This window comes from Choristoneura fumiferana, chromosome 22 (assembly GCF_025370935.1).
Source record: "Choristoneura fumiferana chromosome 22, NRCan_CFum_1, whole genome shotgun sequence".
Lineage (NCBI taxonomy): Eukaryota > Metazoa > Arthropoda > Insecta > Lepidoptera > Tortricidae > Choristoneura > Choristoneura fumiferana.
The window spans coordinates 9570738-9585276 of NC_133493.1; the positions used below are offsets into that span (position 1 = coordinate 9570738).

The 14539-nt window shown below is 37.9% G+C and overlaps 1 protein-coding gene across 1 annotated transcript in view; it reads right to left on the reverse strand.

The window, feature by feature from the left end:
• Positions 1-14228, reverse strand: part of LOC141440212 (uncharacterized) — a 30102-nt gene extending 15874 nt beyond the window's left edge. Inside the window, exons 1-11 of the mRNA XM_074104675.1 lie at positions 13511-14228; positions 12899-13046; positions 11228-11357; positions 9414-9589; positions 8401-8572; positions 6402-6542; positions 5204-5317; positions 4434-4556; positions 3624-3709; positions 2070-2245; positions 636-715 (exon numbers count right to left, since the gene is read on the reverse strand). Coding sequence (XP_073960776.1) covers positions 636-715; positions 2070-2245; positions 3624-3709; positions 4434-4556; positions 5204-5317; positions 6402-6542; positions 8401-8572; positions 9414-9589; positions 11228-11357; positions 12899-13046; positions 13511-13797 — 1633 coding nt within the window. The 5' untranslated portion in view covers positions 13798-14228. The remainder of the gene's footprint in view (positions 1-635; positions 716-2069; positions 2246-3623; positions 3710-4433; positions 4557-5203; positions 5318-6401; positions 6543-8400; positions 8573-9413; positions 9590-11227; positions 11358-12898; positions 13047-13510) is intronic.
• Positions 14229-14539: the final 311 nt, after the last annotated feature.

Sequence of the window (14539 nt, forward strand, 5' to 3'; positions counted from 1 at the left end):
TTCATTCTCCTTTGTCTTCCATTGCGCTACGGTATGGTCGAAAACTTAACTATTAACATGATACATATAACTAATGACATGAGCTACAAATTCGTAGTCATCAAATTAACGAACGTATGTTTGCGACAGTGAACTGTGAACGTTTCAAAAGAAAGGAAGAGAAAGAAATGTCATGACTTAAAAGCGACGAAACAATCATAGTTCTTACCATTTTCTTTTGCGCGTTTCGAGTGCTGGGGCAAAAATAATTATTTATAACTTAACTTTTTACCACCATACAAATAAATGTATCACTAGCATATATTCCCGGATTCACTCTCGTGAAAGAATGAAGAATACGCTGGTTTTGTAAAGGAGTCTTCTATCCAAATTTCTTTAACAGTTTCGGCTATTAAAAGCTTGTACGATGCTTAAATGCAACAATGTTGAACAATCGCTTCTATGAAAACAGTACACATTTACAAAAGCTAAAATAAACAAGTTTAAAAACATGCATTTAGAATAAGTAGTCCTCGAATTAACTTTTGATTTCGGTAAAGGCTGAATTGTTTCGAAATTCGATTTCGGTTACACATCTCGTTTCATTCGGACACTAAATAAAAAAAGGCAATAATTATGTCTGGTACTTACGTCCTAAAAGGGGTAAAACGGGGGGCGGAGGTGGCGGGGGTAAGATACCTCGATGATCCACATCCACTGGAGGTATTTCCGGTACCTGAAATATTTAAGTGTTTAATTTATGCCAGATTTGTTTTCAAAGTCAGTGAATCTCGTGCAACCAACAACAGGCCATTGTAGCACAATTATTAGAAACAAACACAATTGGGGATGTCTAAAAAAAATTACCAATGGTGTTTATATTTTTTTTTTGTATAGAAAAGTCAATCATAAGAAAGTAATTTCAATATTTTTCATTTAGTTCACTACTTTTTTCAAAATTAATTATTAAAAAGATTTTGGTTGATGACGTCACAATTCGATAAAGTGCTACCACATAGCTGATTGGTTCATGACTTTGTCATGTGGCACCCCTCTTTATTTTTTATTTTTTTATCTGTGGTCAAGTTTAGTGTCAACTGTCAACCAACTTTCGCTATTGTCAATCCGTTCCATCCTCGTAACATAATATTATTATACATTTCATATAACGCTGCGAACTGCTTTTCCCTGGATTCCGATTACCCTAATATACTCGTCGACCTGTGCTAGTACCTTGGACGGAACCTGCTTATTCGTTGAACTTTCCTTGCCTCTGGATACAGAGATGAATAAAAATTGTAATGTACCACAGGCAAACACTAACATATAGAAAACAGCCAGATAAGAGGGTTTCAATACGTCTTCTTTGAGATTAGGTTTTAATACTTGTCAAAACCCAATCTCAAAAATTTAAGTTTTATATAGCAGCTTCTTAATACCTTAGTATATTTACCAGTAAACCTAGTACAGTCAGCAGCAGAAGTAGATAAGCAGTTGTAGTGCTCAAATGAACACTCTCTTATTACCTTGGCTAGAATCGTGTGTAGATCATTCAAATCATTTATTCAGTAAATAGGCCGCAATGGGCACTTTTACACGTCATTTTTTTTAACTACCAGCGCTTTCTGAAAAACCATTATTGCTTTGAACAAAACACCGCAAGAAACTTGAAAGAAAGTCATTTTTTCAAAATAAAATAATTACCAAACATAATACTTAAAAACTACAGTATAAAATTAAAGAAAAAATTACATAAAAAGAGCAATAATAATACAGGGGTTCATGGTTGGGTCCCTTAGTTACAAAACTAAAACTAAACATAATATCGTCACTACTTTGAAAAAAATCTCATATCTCAAATCAAAACGTCAACAAAATTGACCCTTAAAACAATGTTCATTAAGTTCACTCGGAACGATCATTGATTTTGAGATACTAGCTTTTTTCAAAGTAGTGACGATATGTAACTATAGCTACGTTCAGTGGAAGTTTTTGAGCGTAACTGCTCACCCACATCTGCTGCTAACTGTATTAGCTGTGTGGATGCTACAAAGAGACTGGAATCTCTCTGACACTACTACGACACTCACTCTCGGATAGACGGCGTTCTCCGGTATAATGACCGGCTGGTGCGGCGGCGAGGCGGCGCGTCCACGAACGCGCGCGGCGGCGGCGGCGGCACCGGCAGCACCGCCGGCACCGGCACCGGCAACGGCAGCGGCGCCGGCGGCGGCACCGGCGCCGGGACACCCACCGGCACTACTGGCTGTGACAAACATGGAACATTAAGGGGCTGTTTCACCACCCATTGATTAATTTTATTTGACGGATAAATGTGATGCCGTCTCAGTCTATTCGAACAAAACAAACAGAGAAGGCATCACATTTATCCGTCAAATAAATTTAATCAAAAGGATGGTGAAACAGGGGGTTAATAGAACATTGTTAACCCTTTAACTGAGATTGTCTGAATTATATTATTAAGACAAAATGTCATATAGTTTCGGTGTAGGTGGCGACAAAAACGAAATCGTGTTGGCGAATGAAAACGTATTGGCGGTTAAAAGGTTAAAGTGCATCGAACGTGTCATTTTACCAGAGACGTTAAGAGCCGTCACGCTGGTTATTCGCCGAGTTAAAAGCGTAGCCGGGAGCGCGCAGCGAGTTCGTCGCGCCTAGGGCTGGGACGCCATGCTGTACAGTCACGAACTTTACCGTGAGCATGCAGCCAATAGGAAATATTACTGCAATTTTATCCCGTCAGAGTGCAGCACTAGCACATACCATATGTTTATGGTTTATATTTTTTGAGTATCTTAAATGTCCGTAGAATGCGGTAATATCATATTCGATATATCATTCGCACCTTTAAAATTAAACTGAAATAATTCGATTTTTTCTCATTTTAAAATTCAACCAGATTGTGTTTTATTTAAAGTTTATTTTGGAAATGTGAATATATAAAATTGTTTCATGTTCAATTTTAAAGGTGCGATTTATTTTGTTACTCATAAATATGTCAAGATTTCTATATGTATTATTACTCTTTGGTCATGATCCGTCATGGCGACAAAATATTAAGGGAACTGACGTTGTCATGGCGGTTTGTTTACGGTTTGTGCTAGTGTCGCCCCCTGCGCAGAGCTTAGCCTAATATACACTATTCATTACGCGCTCGCCTCTCTTTCAACTCATCCGCACATCGCTAGTGTAATAAGGCTCTTATTACGAAACCGTGGTGTTTGACCTATGGCCTCTCAAGCAGAAGGTCGTCGGTTCGAGCCCGAGCACCTCCTTTTTTTTTTTAAATCATGTGCGAAGTTACAATTGAAATTTACCATGACTAGTCAAGAAATTCAATTGTGTGTGAAGTTCTCAATCAGCATTGGGTCTGCGTGGCAACTACGGCCTAAGCCCACTCGTTCTAAGAGGAGGCCTGTGCCCTGCAATGGGACGTGTATAGGCCAAGATGAGGATGATGATTAAGGCTCTACCAGGGGAATAACCGGGCGAAGATTGATAATTAAGCCAAGGGTTTTATAATTAAAAATCGGAAAGTAAAATTTGCGAGACTGCCAGTGGTGTCCCTCGCCACTTGTGGCCGTAGGTGCCCTAGGTGCCATAGGTGACGTTCTAGAACTTACAGGCATCCACGTGTTGTTGTCCCAATCATTTGCAGGGGCTTCTGGCTGATAGGACTCCGGCCGATAGGGCTCAGGATCGTCTGAAACTAATAATTAGTTGGGTTTAATTGAGCTGGGTATTGAGCCTAGAGGCGGCCCCTAGACGATCTTAAAGGTTCTCCTAATGTAGCCCGATTTTTTTTTATCCTATTTTCACTATCATTAGCCCTAATTTTAGTATTCCGAATATACGTCGTAACTAATTTCACTAGCCCTAACAACAAAAGGCTAAAATATTGCTTTTCCTAGCTATTCATTAGGCCTAATTTTAGCATCCCGAATCTACGTTATACCTATTTTCTTATGCCCGGTTTCTTAATTCCTCTATTTTACTTGTCCTAACGATAACGACCGTAATGAATGTCGACCGCGGAGCTCCTATTTCGCGTAGATTATGCTCTTTGCCCCTTGTCGAATCTCTCACCTAATCAAACCCATGGATCATTGTCGCCATATTGTTGGTGTAATTTACTTAATTGAGTATTTAATTTTCATATAGATTTCATTCAAACAATGATTAGAACTTACAGCTAATGATCAATAAATCATTAGGAATAATACCATTCGTTTTAATAATATTAGGGCCATTCAGCGAATTGTGATTTGAGATATTGCTAATTTATTTACACTGCGTAGGGACGGTTAGGAGAAGAGATTGTCTAAAAACACGATTATCGATTATCCAATCTATCATATTTCATCGTTCACTCATTCAATTCATGCGTGCCAACTCTTGTGAAGCGACCTACACTGTGTGAGTGAATTAATTACCTCTGTTGTTAGCTATGCTGCCATAGAAGGAAGTGGGTGGGGGAGGGTTGCTACCCTCTTGGGATATCAAGTCCAATCCCGGCAACGCATCTTGCGATTTCTGCGATAGCGTCCCACTCGCCACTGTGGACAACACGATATAATATAGGATAAGATAATAATAACAACGATGTGCACCCATCTTATTAATGGATAAAAAGTGTCATATAGTGTCAATTTTATGTGACAGATAAATGTGATGCCGTCTCTGTTCATTCGGTCTTAGTATGTTAAAAAATATATCGCGAGTGAGTTGTGAAAAATAATTTTGGCCAAATTATGAAAAAACTACAAAAAAACTTGCAACCGTAATTCAAATCAGATTTTTGCAGGCAATCCTATAAGACTGTTAGTGCTAGAAAGCTGTCATTTTGTAGATGTATCTATTATTTTTTTAATTTTGAAACGTTTCAAAACCCTTTTCCTTTTTTTTATTCGACTGGATGGCAAACGAGCAAGTAAGAGATCACCACCGCCCATAAACATCTGCAACACCAGGGGTATTGCAGACGCGTTGCCAACCTAGAGGCCTAAGATGGGATAAGATGGGATGGGTCACGTGGCCAGTAATTTCACCGGCTGTCTTACTCTCCACGCCGAAACACAACAGTGCAAGCACTGCTGCTTCACGGCAGGATTAGCGAGCAACCCTTTTCACTTGGGCGACCTGTGCCCAGCATTGGGACGTGCGGTAAGGAGAAAATGAAACGAGAATGCTTCCTAAGTCCTACCTGAGTTGTTGTCCGAGTTAGCCGTATTCTCGGTGACGAGCGTCTTCAGAAAGTCGTTGATATTGAAGTCTTGGTTCTCGTTCGGTCTCGAGTTTATCACTTCGATTTTATTCGCTGCCAAAAGAAAAGTATTCGATAAGAAACGCAGTTAGCGATAAAACATAATTTTAAGAACACAAAAGTTTATTGCATTGACTTTCGATCGAATGAAACGCACATGCCAAATCTCGGATCTGATATACTATACGCAGCACAAAATTTGGTCCACTCTACACACAAAATTACGTATTACTGCATACATTTGAGGGCCAGATTTTTTTCCACTCAGTATATGTTAAGACACAGACTCCAATTCCGAATTTGTATAACTTTAGTATTTTCGTTGTTTAATGAGGCCTACATAAGGATCCGGCCAAGTTTAACATTAAATCGCGATTTTTTCCAGCAATCCACCATCACACAATCATCACATCTAAAATGAGTCTTCTATGAACTGACACGTGTTAAACACGTGTTCAACGCATGCCTAATATTTTGTAGCAACATGGTAATAGGTACTTTCATAATACAACAGGTGGATGCAAGTGGCGGGTTCATCATCGTTTATCACGGCCTTTGTTCAGCGTTGGAAGGGAAGAACTGCTCATGAAGATGATGATGATGGTAATACTTTATTCATATAGTCTCGGCAAGTCGGCGACACCGGGTTGCCTAGATTTTGTGATAACAAGTATGGCAAAGCCTGTTATAGAATAGAATAGAAATAACTTTATTCAGTTCAGTTATACACTAACTGCGCAGTGTTTCATCCTAAGACATTGTTATCCTAAGACGTTGTTCCCCTTGTTCCCCGCACATAAAAACCTTACATAACCAGCACTGGTAAGGGCCATATTATATCCTAAAAAAATTAGGTCTTGGCGCTTCGCCGGCCGCTGCCGCGGCGCGCTCGCTTCGCTCGCTCGGCTCGCGCTTTGTAGTCGCAATTATACCTAACTTGCTTCGCTGTAGTCGTACTTAATTTTCTGATACCTAAATTACGGTAAAATTGGTTTATTGGTGACCAACGCAATGACATTATTAAAATCTGTTTTACGAGTAAATAGGAAATATTTGGCTCTTTCCAGCGCTGGTTATGTACAGGGAATAAGGTCACGCTTCTCTCATTCCACGCTACTGATGTGACCATTGAACTCACCGCTGTTAGCGCCGACGGGGCTCACGTCGTTGAATATTGCCATCGCGTTGTCCGAGTTGAGGAATGAAGACAGGCCCAGGTTGTACAGCGAACCGTCCGCCGACAGAGACGTGTTGAACGTCTTGTCTATGTTGTATGACACTGCAGAGAAATTCCAAAATTTTACAAGTTGCCGTAAGTTGCCATTGTCCGCGCTGCGTCCGGTTTAAGAACAGGGCAAATCGGCTAAATGTCGTATCATCTATGAATCAAAATTACCACGACTTTAGATGGTCTAAAAAGCACATGTCAAATTATGTATTGTCCATATTGTATGAAGATGTAAAAAATACCTAATTCGTAGAACGTCCATGAAGGAGCACGGCCAGATAGCAACAAGTCTAAGTATATAAAATACCCAATATTAAAATTAACCCAAAGATGAACTCTAAAATCGCAATACGTTCAATCCAAAACATTATAATATCACATATCGTCACTACTTTAAAAAATCTCGTATCTTAAATCAATATGTCAACAAAATTGAACCTTGATGTAATGTCTATAAAGTTCACTCAGAAAAATTGACTATTTTGAGCTACGAGTTTTTTTTAAAGTAGTGACGATATGTCACAATGTAAAGAGATTGAGTTTAACTGTTTAATTTTTGAGGTTTTGCTTTTTGGTCATTCTCCTACTCCGACTGACTGCTTTCAATAAGATACATGAACTAATTGCTTGATGTTCAGCGTTATGGATGTTATGCTAATGGGGCAAATTGCTAATAGGACATCAGACATTTCCCTTCTTGGTCAATTTGTGACATTGGACATTTGCTACATAGACGATTCGGTACTAAAGAGGGCTATCGCGTATACCGGTATGAATTCGTCGCTCTAGCGACAAATTCGTGCCTCTAGGCGCTATCGTAGCAAGAGGTTTCCGAAATGTCAAATGTCTTTGTTTTTGGGTGAGCTAGGCGGGTTTATATGTATAATAATTACAATTTTTTTGAATATTTCGCAATACCTGAAATTAATTATGGCAAATATGCGTTACGGGACAATGAATGTCTGTGTTTTGAGACAGTTTTGTCTTTCGGAAACCTGAGTCCTCCCTTTTTTCGAAACAAAACGGGAGTTCGCGACACTGTGACATGCTCGATATTTTGCTAGTCCTCTAATACGGTATTTGACAACTCCTGATTTTGCCATATCTTAATATTATTATAAAAATATAGATAAACAGATAGTGTTTAGTGTTTGAAGACAAAACTGGTTGAAAATTGGATTTATAGTGATTTTTTGAAATATCTATATACCTGTCTCTTTCTCAAACGCTTTTCTCTATGCAGCAGGTATGGCGGTACCTACTGGCGTGTGACGTCACATGCCAGTATGTCTTTCTCTGTCTAATCTTGAATTTAAAACCTTTATAACTTTATTTGTAAAGGTAGCTTAAAAATTGTTTTTCTATTGATAACAGGCATTGTGTAGTTTTAATTTATAAAACATATACAAAATAGTCAAATACCGTATTACTTAGTTGGTACCAAGAGACAACAGTGAAAGTTTCTTAAAAAAAACTGTTATAATATATGCTACTAATGTGCTTAGGAGATAGTCCTTGTTACAACGACAAAAATGTACGCTCCATATATTTTGACACACAGAAAACATACAGAAAGTCCTCGCGCACTTTATAAAGGACCAATTAACACTAAGAATAACGGCCGAATGTACTTTATAAAGTACAAATTGTTAATTGAATAAAGAATTCTAAGAATTTTGAAATAATATCCAAAATAACAAAGCAGGTCAACCACGTCTAGGTCTTAAGGACTAAATTTGTTAAAAAATGTCAGGACTCTGGAGGTTAGATTTGTTAAAAAATGTCAGGACTCTGGAGGTTAGAGTTGTTCAGGGGACGTAATCATGGCAACGAGGTATATATAAGAAAAAGTTGATTGACTCATTTATTCTGTGGTCTCCACATTTGCGGCTAGTTACTAGTAACTGACCGTCTTCATCACCGTCTGCGGTATGCGGCAGATCCAGATCCTCATCAGGCCCGGGCGAGGGCACGTCTTCGTCGCGGCGCGGCGGCGACGGCGCCGCGTTAGGCAAAGTCACCACCAGCTCATCCAGCTTCCGCTTTAGAGCGCGGACGCGCGCGCCGAAGTTCTTGTATGCCTGGAAGCAGAACGTGATGACAGGCGAATGATGATAGATGGCGTTAGTGTCGCGAGGTCTGTTTGACGTTCGCTCATCGCTCGTCGCTCGATTGCAGCGATAAATCACGGGGTCACGTGACCCCATTTTGAATTTCCCGCGACTCAAAACAATAGCGTCAAGTCGCCGCGTCAAGCAGCAGCGACAAGATGGCTTCTTGCAGGAATGATCTTGGCCTTGGAAGCTGATTTCTTACTCATTTCGTAGCAGTCGTGGCAGTGATACACATAAAAGAAATTGGAGTGGATGAAAAAAAAAACAGTGTTTTAGCCGAAATTGAAGACTTTTTTTTTCCAGCAATAAAGCTCAACATTTTCAGCTTTATCGCTATATGTCACGTGACCAGATTTGACACTGGAAGCGAGCGTCGAGCGATTTCATGTGGCCGCGGCCTTAGTCTTGCTTGCAATTGGCTTATTTAGTTTTCGAACTAATCACAAATGTGACACAGTTCTCAAAGTTGTCAAACGGACATCCCGATACCAGCGAAAACTAACCTGTCAGAGTGCGAGAAATAAGTATGTATACTGAGCGGCAAAAAACCTGACCCTCGAATGTATGCAGAAATAGGTTATTTTATATGTTGAGCAGGCCAAATTTAATGCCGCTAAGTATATGTAAAATATTTATATCTTTTTTTTAATCAAGAAAATATATGTTGTTGGTCAACAAGCATTCTGGATATGAGTGGCAGGCTAGTTGAAGCGAGTATTGGGTAGAGCACCAGCCACAAAAGGTTACTAAAGGGTTAAACTGCATTTGAAGGAGACTATACATGTTATGTTAGTAATTGTATACTCACATAAGCCACAACTTTCACTTCCCCTCTCTGAGTGGAATAATATTGATTTGCCGAAGTCAACAATGCTAATAGTGCTTCGCGTGCCACAATCTCCCGCTGCAAGGCTTGGGTATATCGCTCCACACACCCAATCCCCTCGTTTAATTCTTTCTCAACATCCTCGGTTGCACTTTTCTCTGAAAATTAAACAACTTGATTAAAAATATTTTTACCTTACTTTTACACTATTGTCTTGTCTCTTCATAGTGGAGAAACAAGATAAAAAAAGTTTAGTATATTGGTAGTTGAGTTTTTCAATAATAATTTCATTTACTGCTTATGCTTTTGCACCCCTTCGGCCATGCACGTAACCGGAGTTTCGTAACCAGTTGCGGAAGAAAACTTTTACAGTCTTGTTCAAAACCGGTTGCGAACAAAAACTATTTTGTTCTTGCGCGAAAATGGGATCAGTGATTGACTTCTTGTTTTTACTGAAGCTTATTTTCGCAATAGCATTTTTTTTTTCAATCAGATTCGACACAGACACAGTGTACTTTTGTGTAGTTTTGGCCCTTCGAGCCGATGCAAACTTAGCATAACCTAAACCCACCTATGTTTCTGTGTCGATTAAAATTCGGAAAAAACGTAATTGTGAAAAAAGTTTCTAAAGAAGATTCTATATTCTGTATGGGAAACCAGTTCAGAAAACAGAATTATTTTTCTTCATTCGAAACCAGGTTTCTGAAAAAGAAAAACAATTCTGTTTTCTAAACTGGTTTCGAACCTTTGGTTTCCAAAGTGGCCGAAGGGTTTTGCACACATTGCCAAACAAAAAACATGCACTCAGTGCTATGGTGCTTAGCAGAGTTGAAGAAACTGAGATGCAGTGGAACTTTTTCACAATAATTTTTATGATAATTTCTCAACCAGTTGTATGGAATGTCAATACAAAATTGACCGTGTAAAGGTTTGAACATAGTATGCAATAGTTTCTATGACCATTACTGACTGATCAAAGTGACTTTATTTCAATCAACAGTGTGAGGGTGCTCTTTCTTTAGAACAGTACTTAGACGCGTAAAAGTGAAATATGAGACATCTAGAGCGGCCGTTGCACATTCAGATGTGCTATATCATGATATGTGCTTCTTTACACTTATCCACAACTTTACAACAACACACCAACCTGAACAGTTGGCCGATAAGGCAAGGTTTCTTAATATTTTATGTTCTGGAAACAGTTAATATTCATACCTAGCCACTTCTAATTTACTTCAATCTAATAGATACTACCTTTGCCCTATTTCACGAAGCTACAAGTTACAATGTACAAGCGGTCATCTTAGGCACTTGTCCCACCGCCGACGATGAGCGAGAAGCGAGTAGAGTGAGTAACTAGAAACGAGTGGGTGAGCAGCGAGAAGCAAGTTTAGTTTTGTCGCTGGCTGTAATTAATTACTCGCTCCACTCGACTCGCTCGAGCGGGGCGGCCGCCAAGCTGACATCACTGAGCGAGTATCTATAGCTCAGCGAGTTTTATAGCTCTTGTCGCTGCGACAAAAGATGTAAGAGCGAGTTCTCGCCGACAGTGTGAACAGCCAGCAATCAACTATTAATATATGTGTCTCTTTTACTCACACAGGATCTTATCTTTTGTTCGTTTCTTGAGCAAGAAAATAGTCGATAGCCAATCGTTTCCTCGCTGGCGGTGAGACAACTGCCTAAGAGACTACTGCTTGTAAATTGTAACTTGTAGCTTCGTGAAATGGGCTACTGATATTATCTGATCTATTATAGAAATAGGAAGGCTGAGTATTGTGATTATTTAATCTCACCTTTAAGACTGGCACACAAGGCATCAGTATCACTCAGATCTAGAGGGCTTTCATGGATGTATTTCAGCCTTAAGTCCGTGTCTGCTTCCAATACTGAGCATTGCTTTATTTTGTTTACCAGTTGTTGAGGCTAGAATTAGGAAACAAATGGGTAACAACAACATAAGCATTAGAGATGTGCCGATTAGACATTAGTTACACTTGACTTTACGGGAATCATTGTCTAATAATTCAAAAAACCCATACAAGAGACTTTCTTTTTGACTTTTCAGTTTAATGAATGAACAATTACCTTTACACAAAAACACTGCTTTAATAAATACAAAAGCAAAAATCTAGAAATAATAATACCCAAAACCAAAATACATGATCAGCTTGGCTGACTAGTCGGCCGATTAGTCGGTTTCTTTACAAAGGACTAATCGGCTAGTCAGCCAGTCATAATCGGAACATCTCTAATAAGCATACTTAAAATAAACAACACAAAAAAAACAATTATGTTTTACTTTGAAACTAAAAAAAAATTAACATTTTTCTTGGTGTATGGATAGAGCAAAAATTGGCATAGCAGTATAAAATGTAACCATTAAAATATTTTCCACACATCTTAGTGAGTGATTAAATCAAGAATCACACAAAATATGTATTCCAATTGAGTGCAGTGCATCAATTGAATAAAATAATTAATTACCATTAATTGAGTGTGAAGTTTTCTAAACAATTAGTGCCTTATTTTGAACATGAAACTACCGTGAGTCATGAGACTCACTCATATTAAATATATCGACGCTTGAACGGAGAAATTGACTAAGCGGCAATTTTTTAAGATAGTGAGTTATATACATGTTTGGAATTAGTAAATTTTACTGATTCCAAATATGTATATAACTCACTAGACAATTAATGCCTTATTTTGAACATGAAACTACCGAGACTCACTCATATTAAATATATCGACGCTTGAACGGAGAAATTGACTAAGCGGCATTTTTTTAAGATAGTGAGTTATATACATGTTTGGAATTAGTAAATTTTACTGATTCCAAATATGTATATAACTCACTATCTTATAAAAATGTAGCTTAGTCAACTTCTCCACTCAAGCGTCAATATTGACACGGATAACTCACGTCGTGTTTCTCCGAAGAGGAAGGGCAAAAGATTAGCCCGAAACATGTTCAGCTAAACTCAATTTAAGATGTGTTATCCGGGTCAATATATTTAATAATTAGTGCCTTAGCACAAAAACGATAATGTCACTCACTATATTCCTTCCTATTAAGTGCAGTTCCTCAATTAAAATAAATGATAAAATTTCATAAATTGACTGTGAAGTTTTCTAAACAATTAGTGTCCTAGCACAAAACAATAATTCAATATAAACAAACAAATAATACACTACCAGCTCTATCGAAATGTGTGTGCACTTGTATTTTTAGTTTTTTTAAGTATTAGTCTAGTCTGTTTTTAAAACTGATCACTGAAGATGCACATATGGCAAGTTCGGGGAGTGCATTCCAGGAGTTAACAACATGATACAGTAAGAAATGTTTTCTAGGGTTGCTTGCACTTGGTTGCTTGATCAGTCTCAAAGAATATATTGATTTGTTTAACTTATAACTTAATGAATCTGCTTGCAAACAAATAAACTGTTAAGAAGTTTAATCTAACCTGGAAGTCCAAAGCCTCGTCATCAGTCTTCTTAACAGCACCAGCACTGAGCAGCCCTGTTAGGTCCGAGAGGAACTCATCGTCATACACAGATCTCTGCTCCCAGATCTTGAAAATACGGAGTATCTTCTGGCGAACCTTCTCTTCCCTGTAAATAATCAAACAAAATGGCTTAAATTTAGCCTTCCAACCAGTGTCCTTTAGAAAGGACATTAAATGTTTGAACATAAAACTTTCATGTCAATGACAAATTATCATTCAAAAATTTTACTTGGTGGCCAGGAGTTTAAAGCCTAGAAAATAATGAACTGGTTCCCACATGTATATAAGTAACATATGTTTATTTGAATTTTCAATTACTTTAAAGTTTTGGCAATGTATATGAAAACTCCTGAAATGTAATTCTAATTAGAACATTACCAAATGTAATGTTAAAATAACATATGAAAGTTATGTTCAAGTCCATAGTTTAAGTGTTCACTGTCCAATGATAATTCTATGTGTTGTGAAATCATTGTTAACAATAAAAGACTGAATGGAACTAATCAAATCGTGCATGTATGAATCAATCTACTAGGCTTAAGGTTAACAAAAGATGTAAACATATCTAACCTCACAAGAGGAGTAGCTTTCTGCAAATTCAAACCCCAGCTCTCCACAAATTCATAATTTTTCCTCTTGCTGTATTGAATCACATCATTGGCCAAATAAAATAGAACCAAACGTTGTTCTACCTTCACGCGTTTCAAAACATTCAGCCAACTCGCCACGATCTTCTTGTGATGCGATCTCTGTTTCAAACACCATGACGACAACCCTTGAATACTCTCTTGGGTATCCTTCAACTGCATTAGCTTCTTTTCAAATGTCAAGGTATTGAATTCTTCGGATTCACCCATTGTAAATAGATAGTAAATCAAATTCACTACAACATATCTGTAGTCGAACAATCAGTGAAATTGATAGTTCTCCGCACACACAGTTGTAAATAAAACACAAGATACGATTAAAGCATGTTTTACCACACAAGTAACCGCGCGTTGATAAAATATACTACGTATTTTCACTATATTTTCATAGATTTTCACCAATAAATGCCGCCAATACCGCGCTATGCCTTATGGCTTCAACTTCATAAGAGATGTCATATTACCTATGAAACATGCATGAAAATTTGGCATAATATTTTAAAATGACCTGTTTTTAAGTTAAAGTATTGCGATCACGTAACTCGAGCGGTCAAGTGAAACGAATATCATTTATTTTTACGATACAACAAGACAACAACCGCCATTTTCTTCTAAATTTACCATACCACAGATTCCACAGATATAGATAAAACTACGGAACGTAGATTATTAAAAACAACAGACAAGACAAGACGATTTTCGTTATACTAATGTGGCAGACACTTTTTTTTTTCAATTAAAAAAACGCTTCATAAATGTCATTGATAAGTTTAAAAAACAATGTATGAGAGAGGGAGAGAGGGTGACACTCGTGACCATCTCGTGACATTTTGTTATTATTGCCGGGAAAGTTCTTAAGATGACATGCTCAGTAAATTTAACAAATTATGTTGTAGCAATAATTTTTTTTCATTGCATGCATTGTTTCTTAAAGCAGTTCAAATTAACTGAA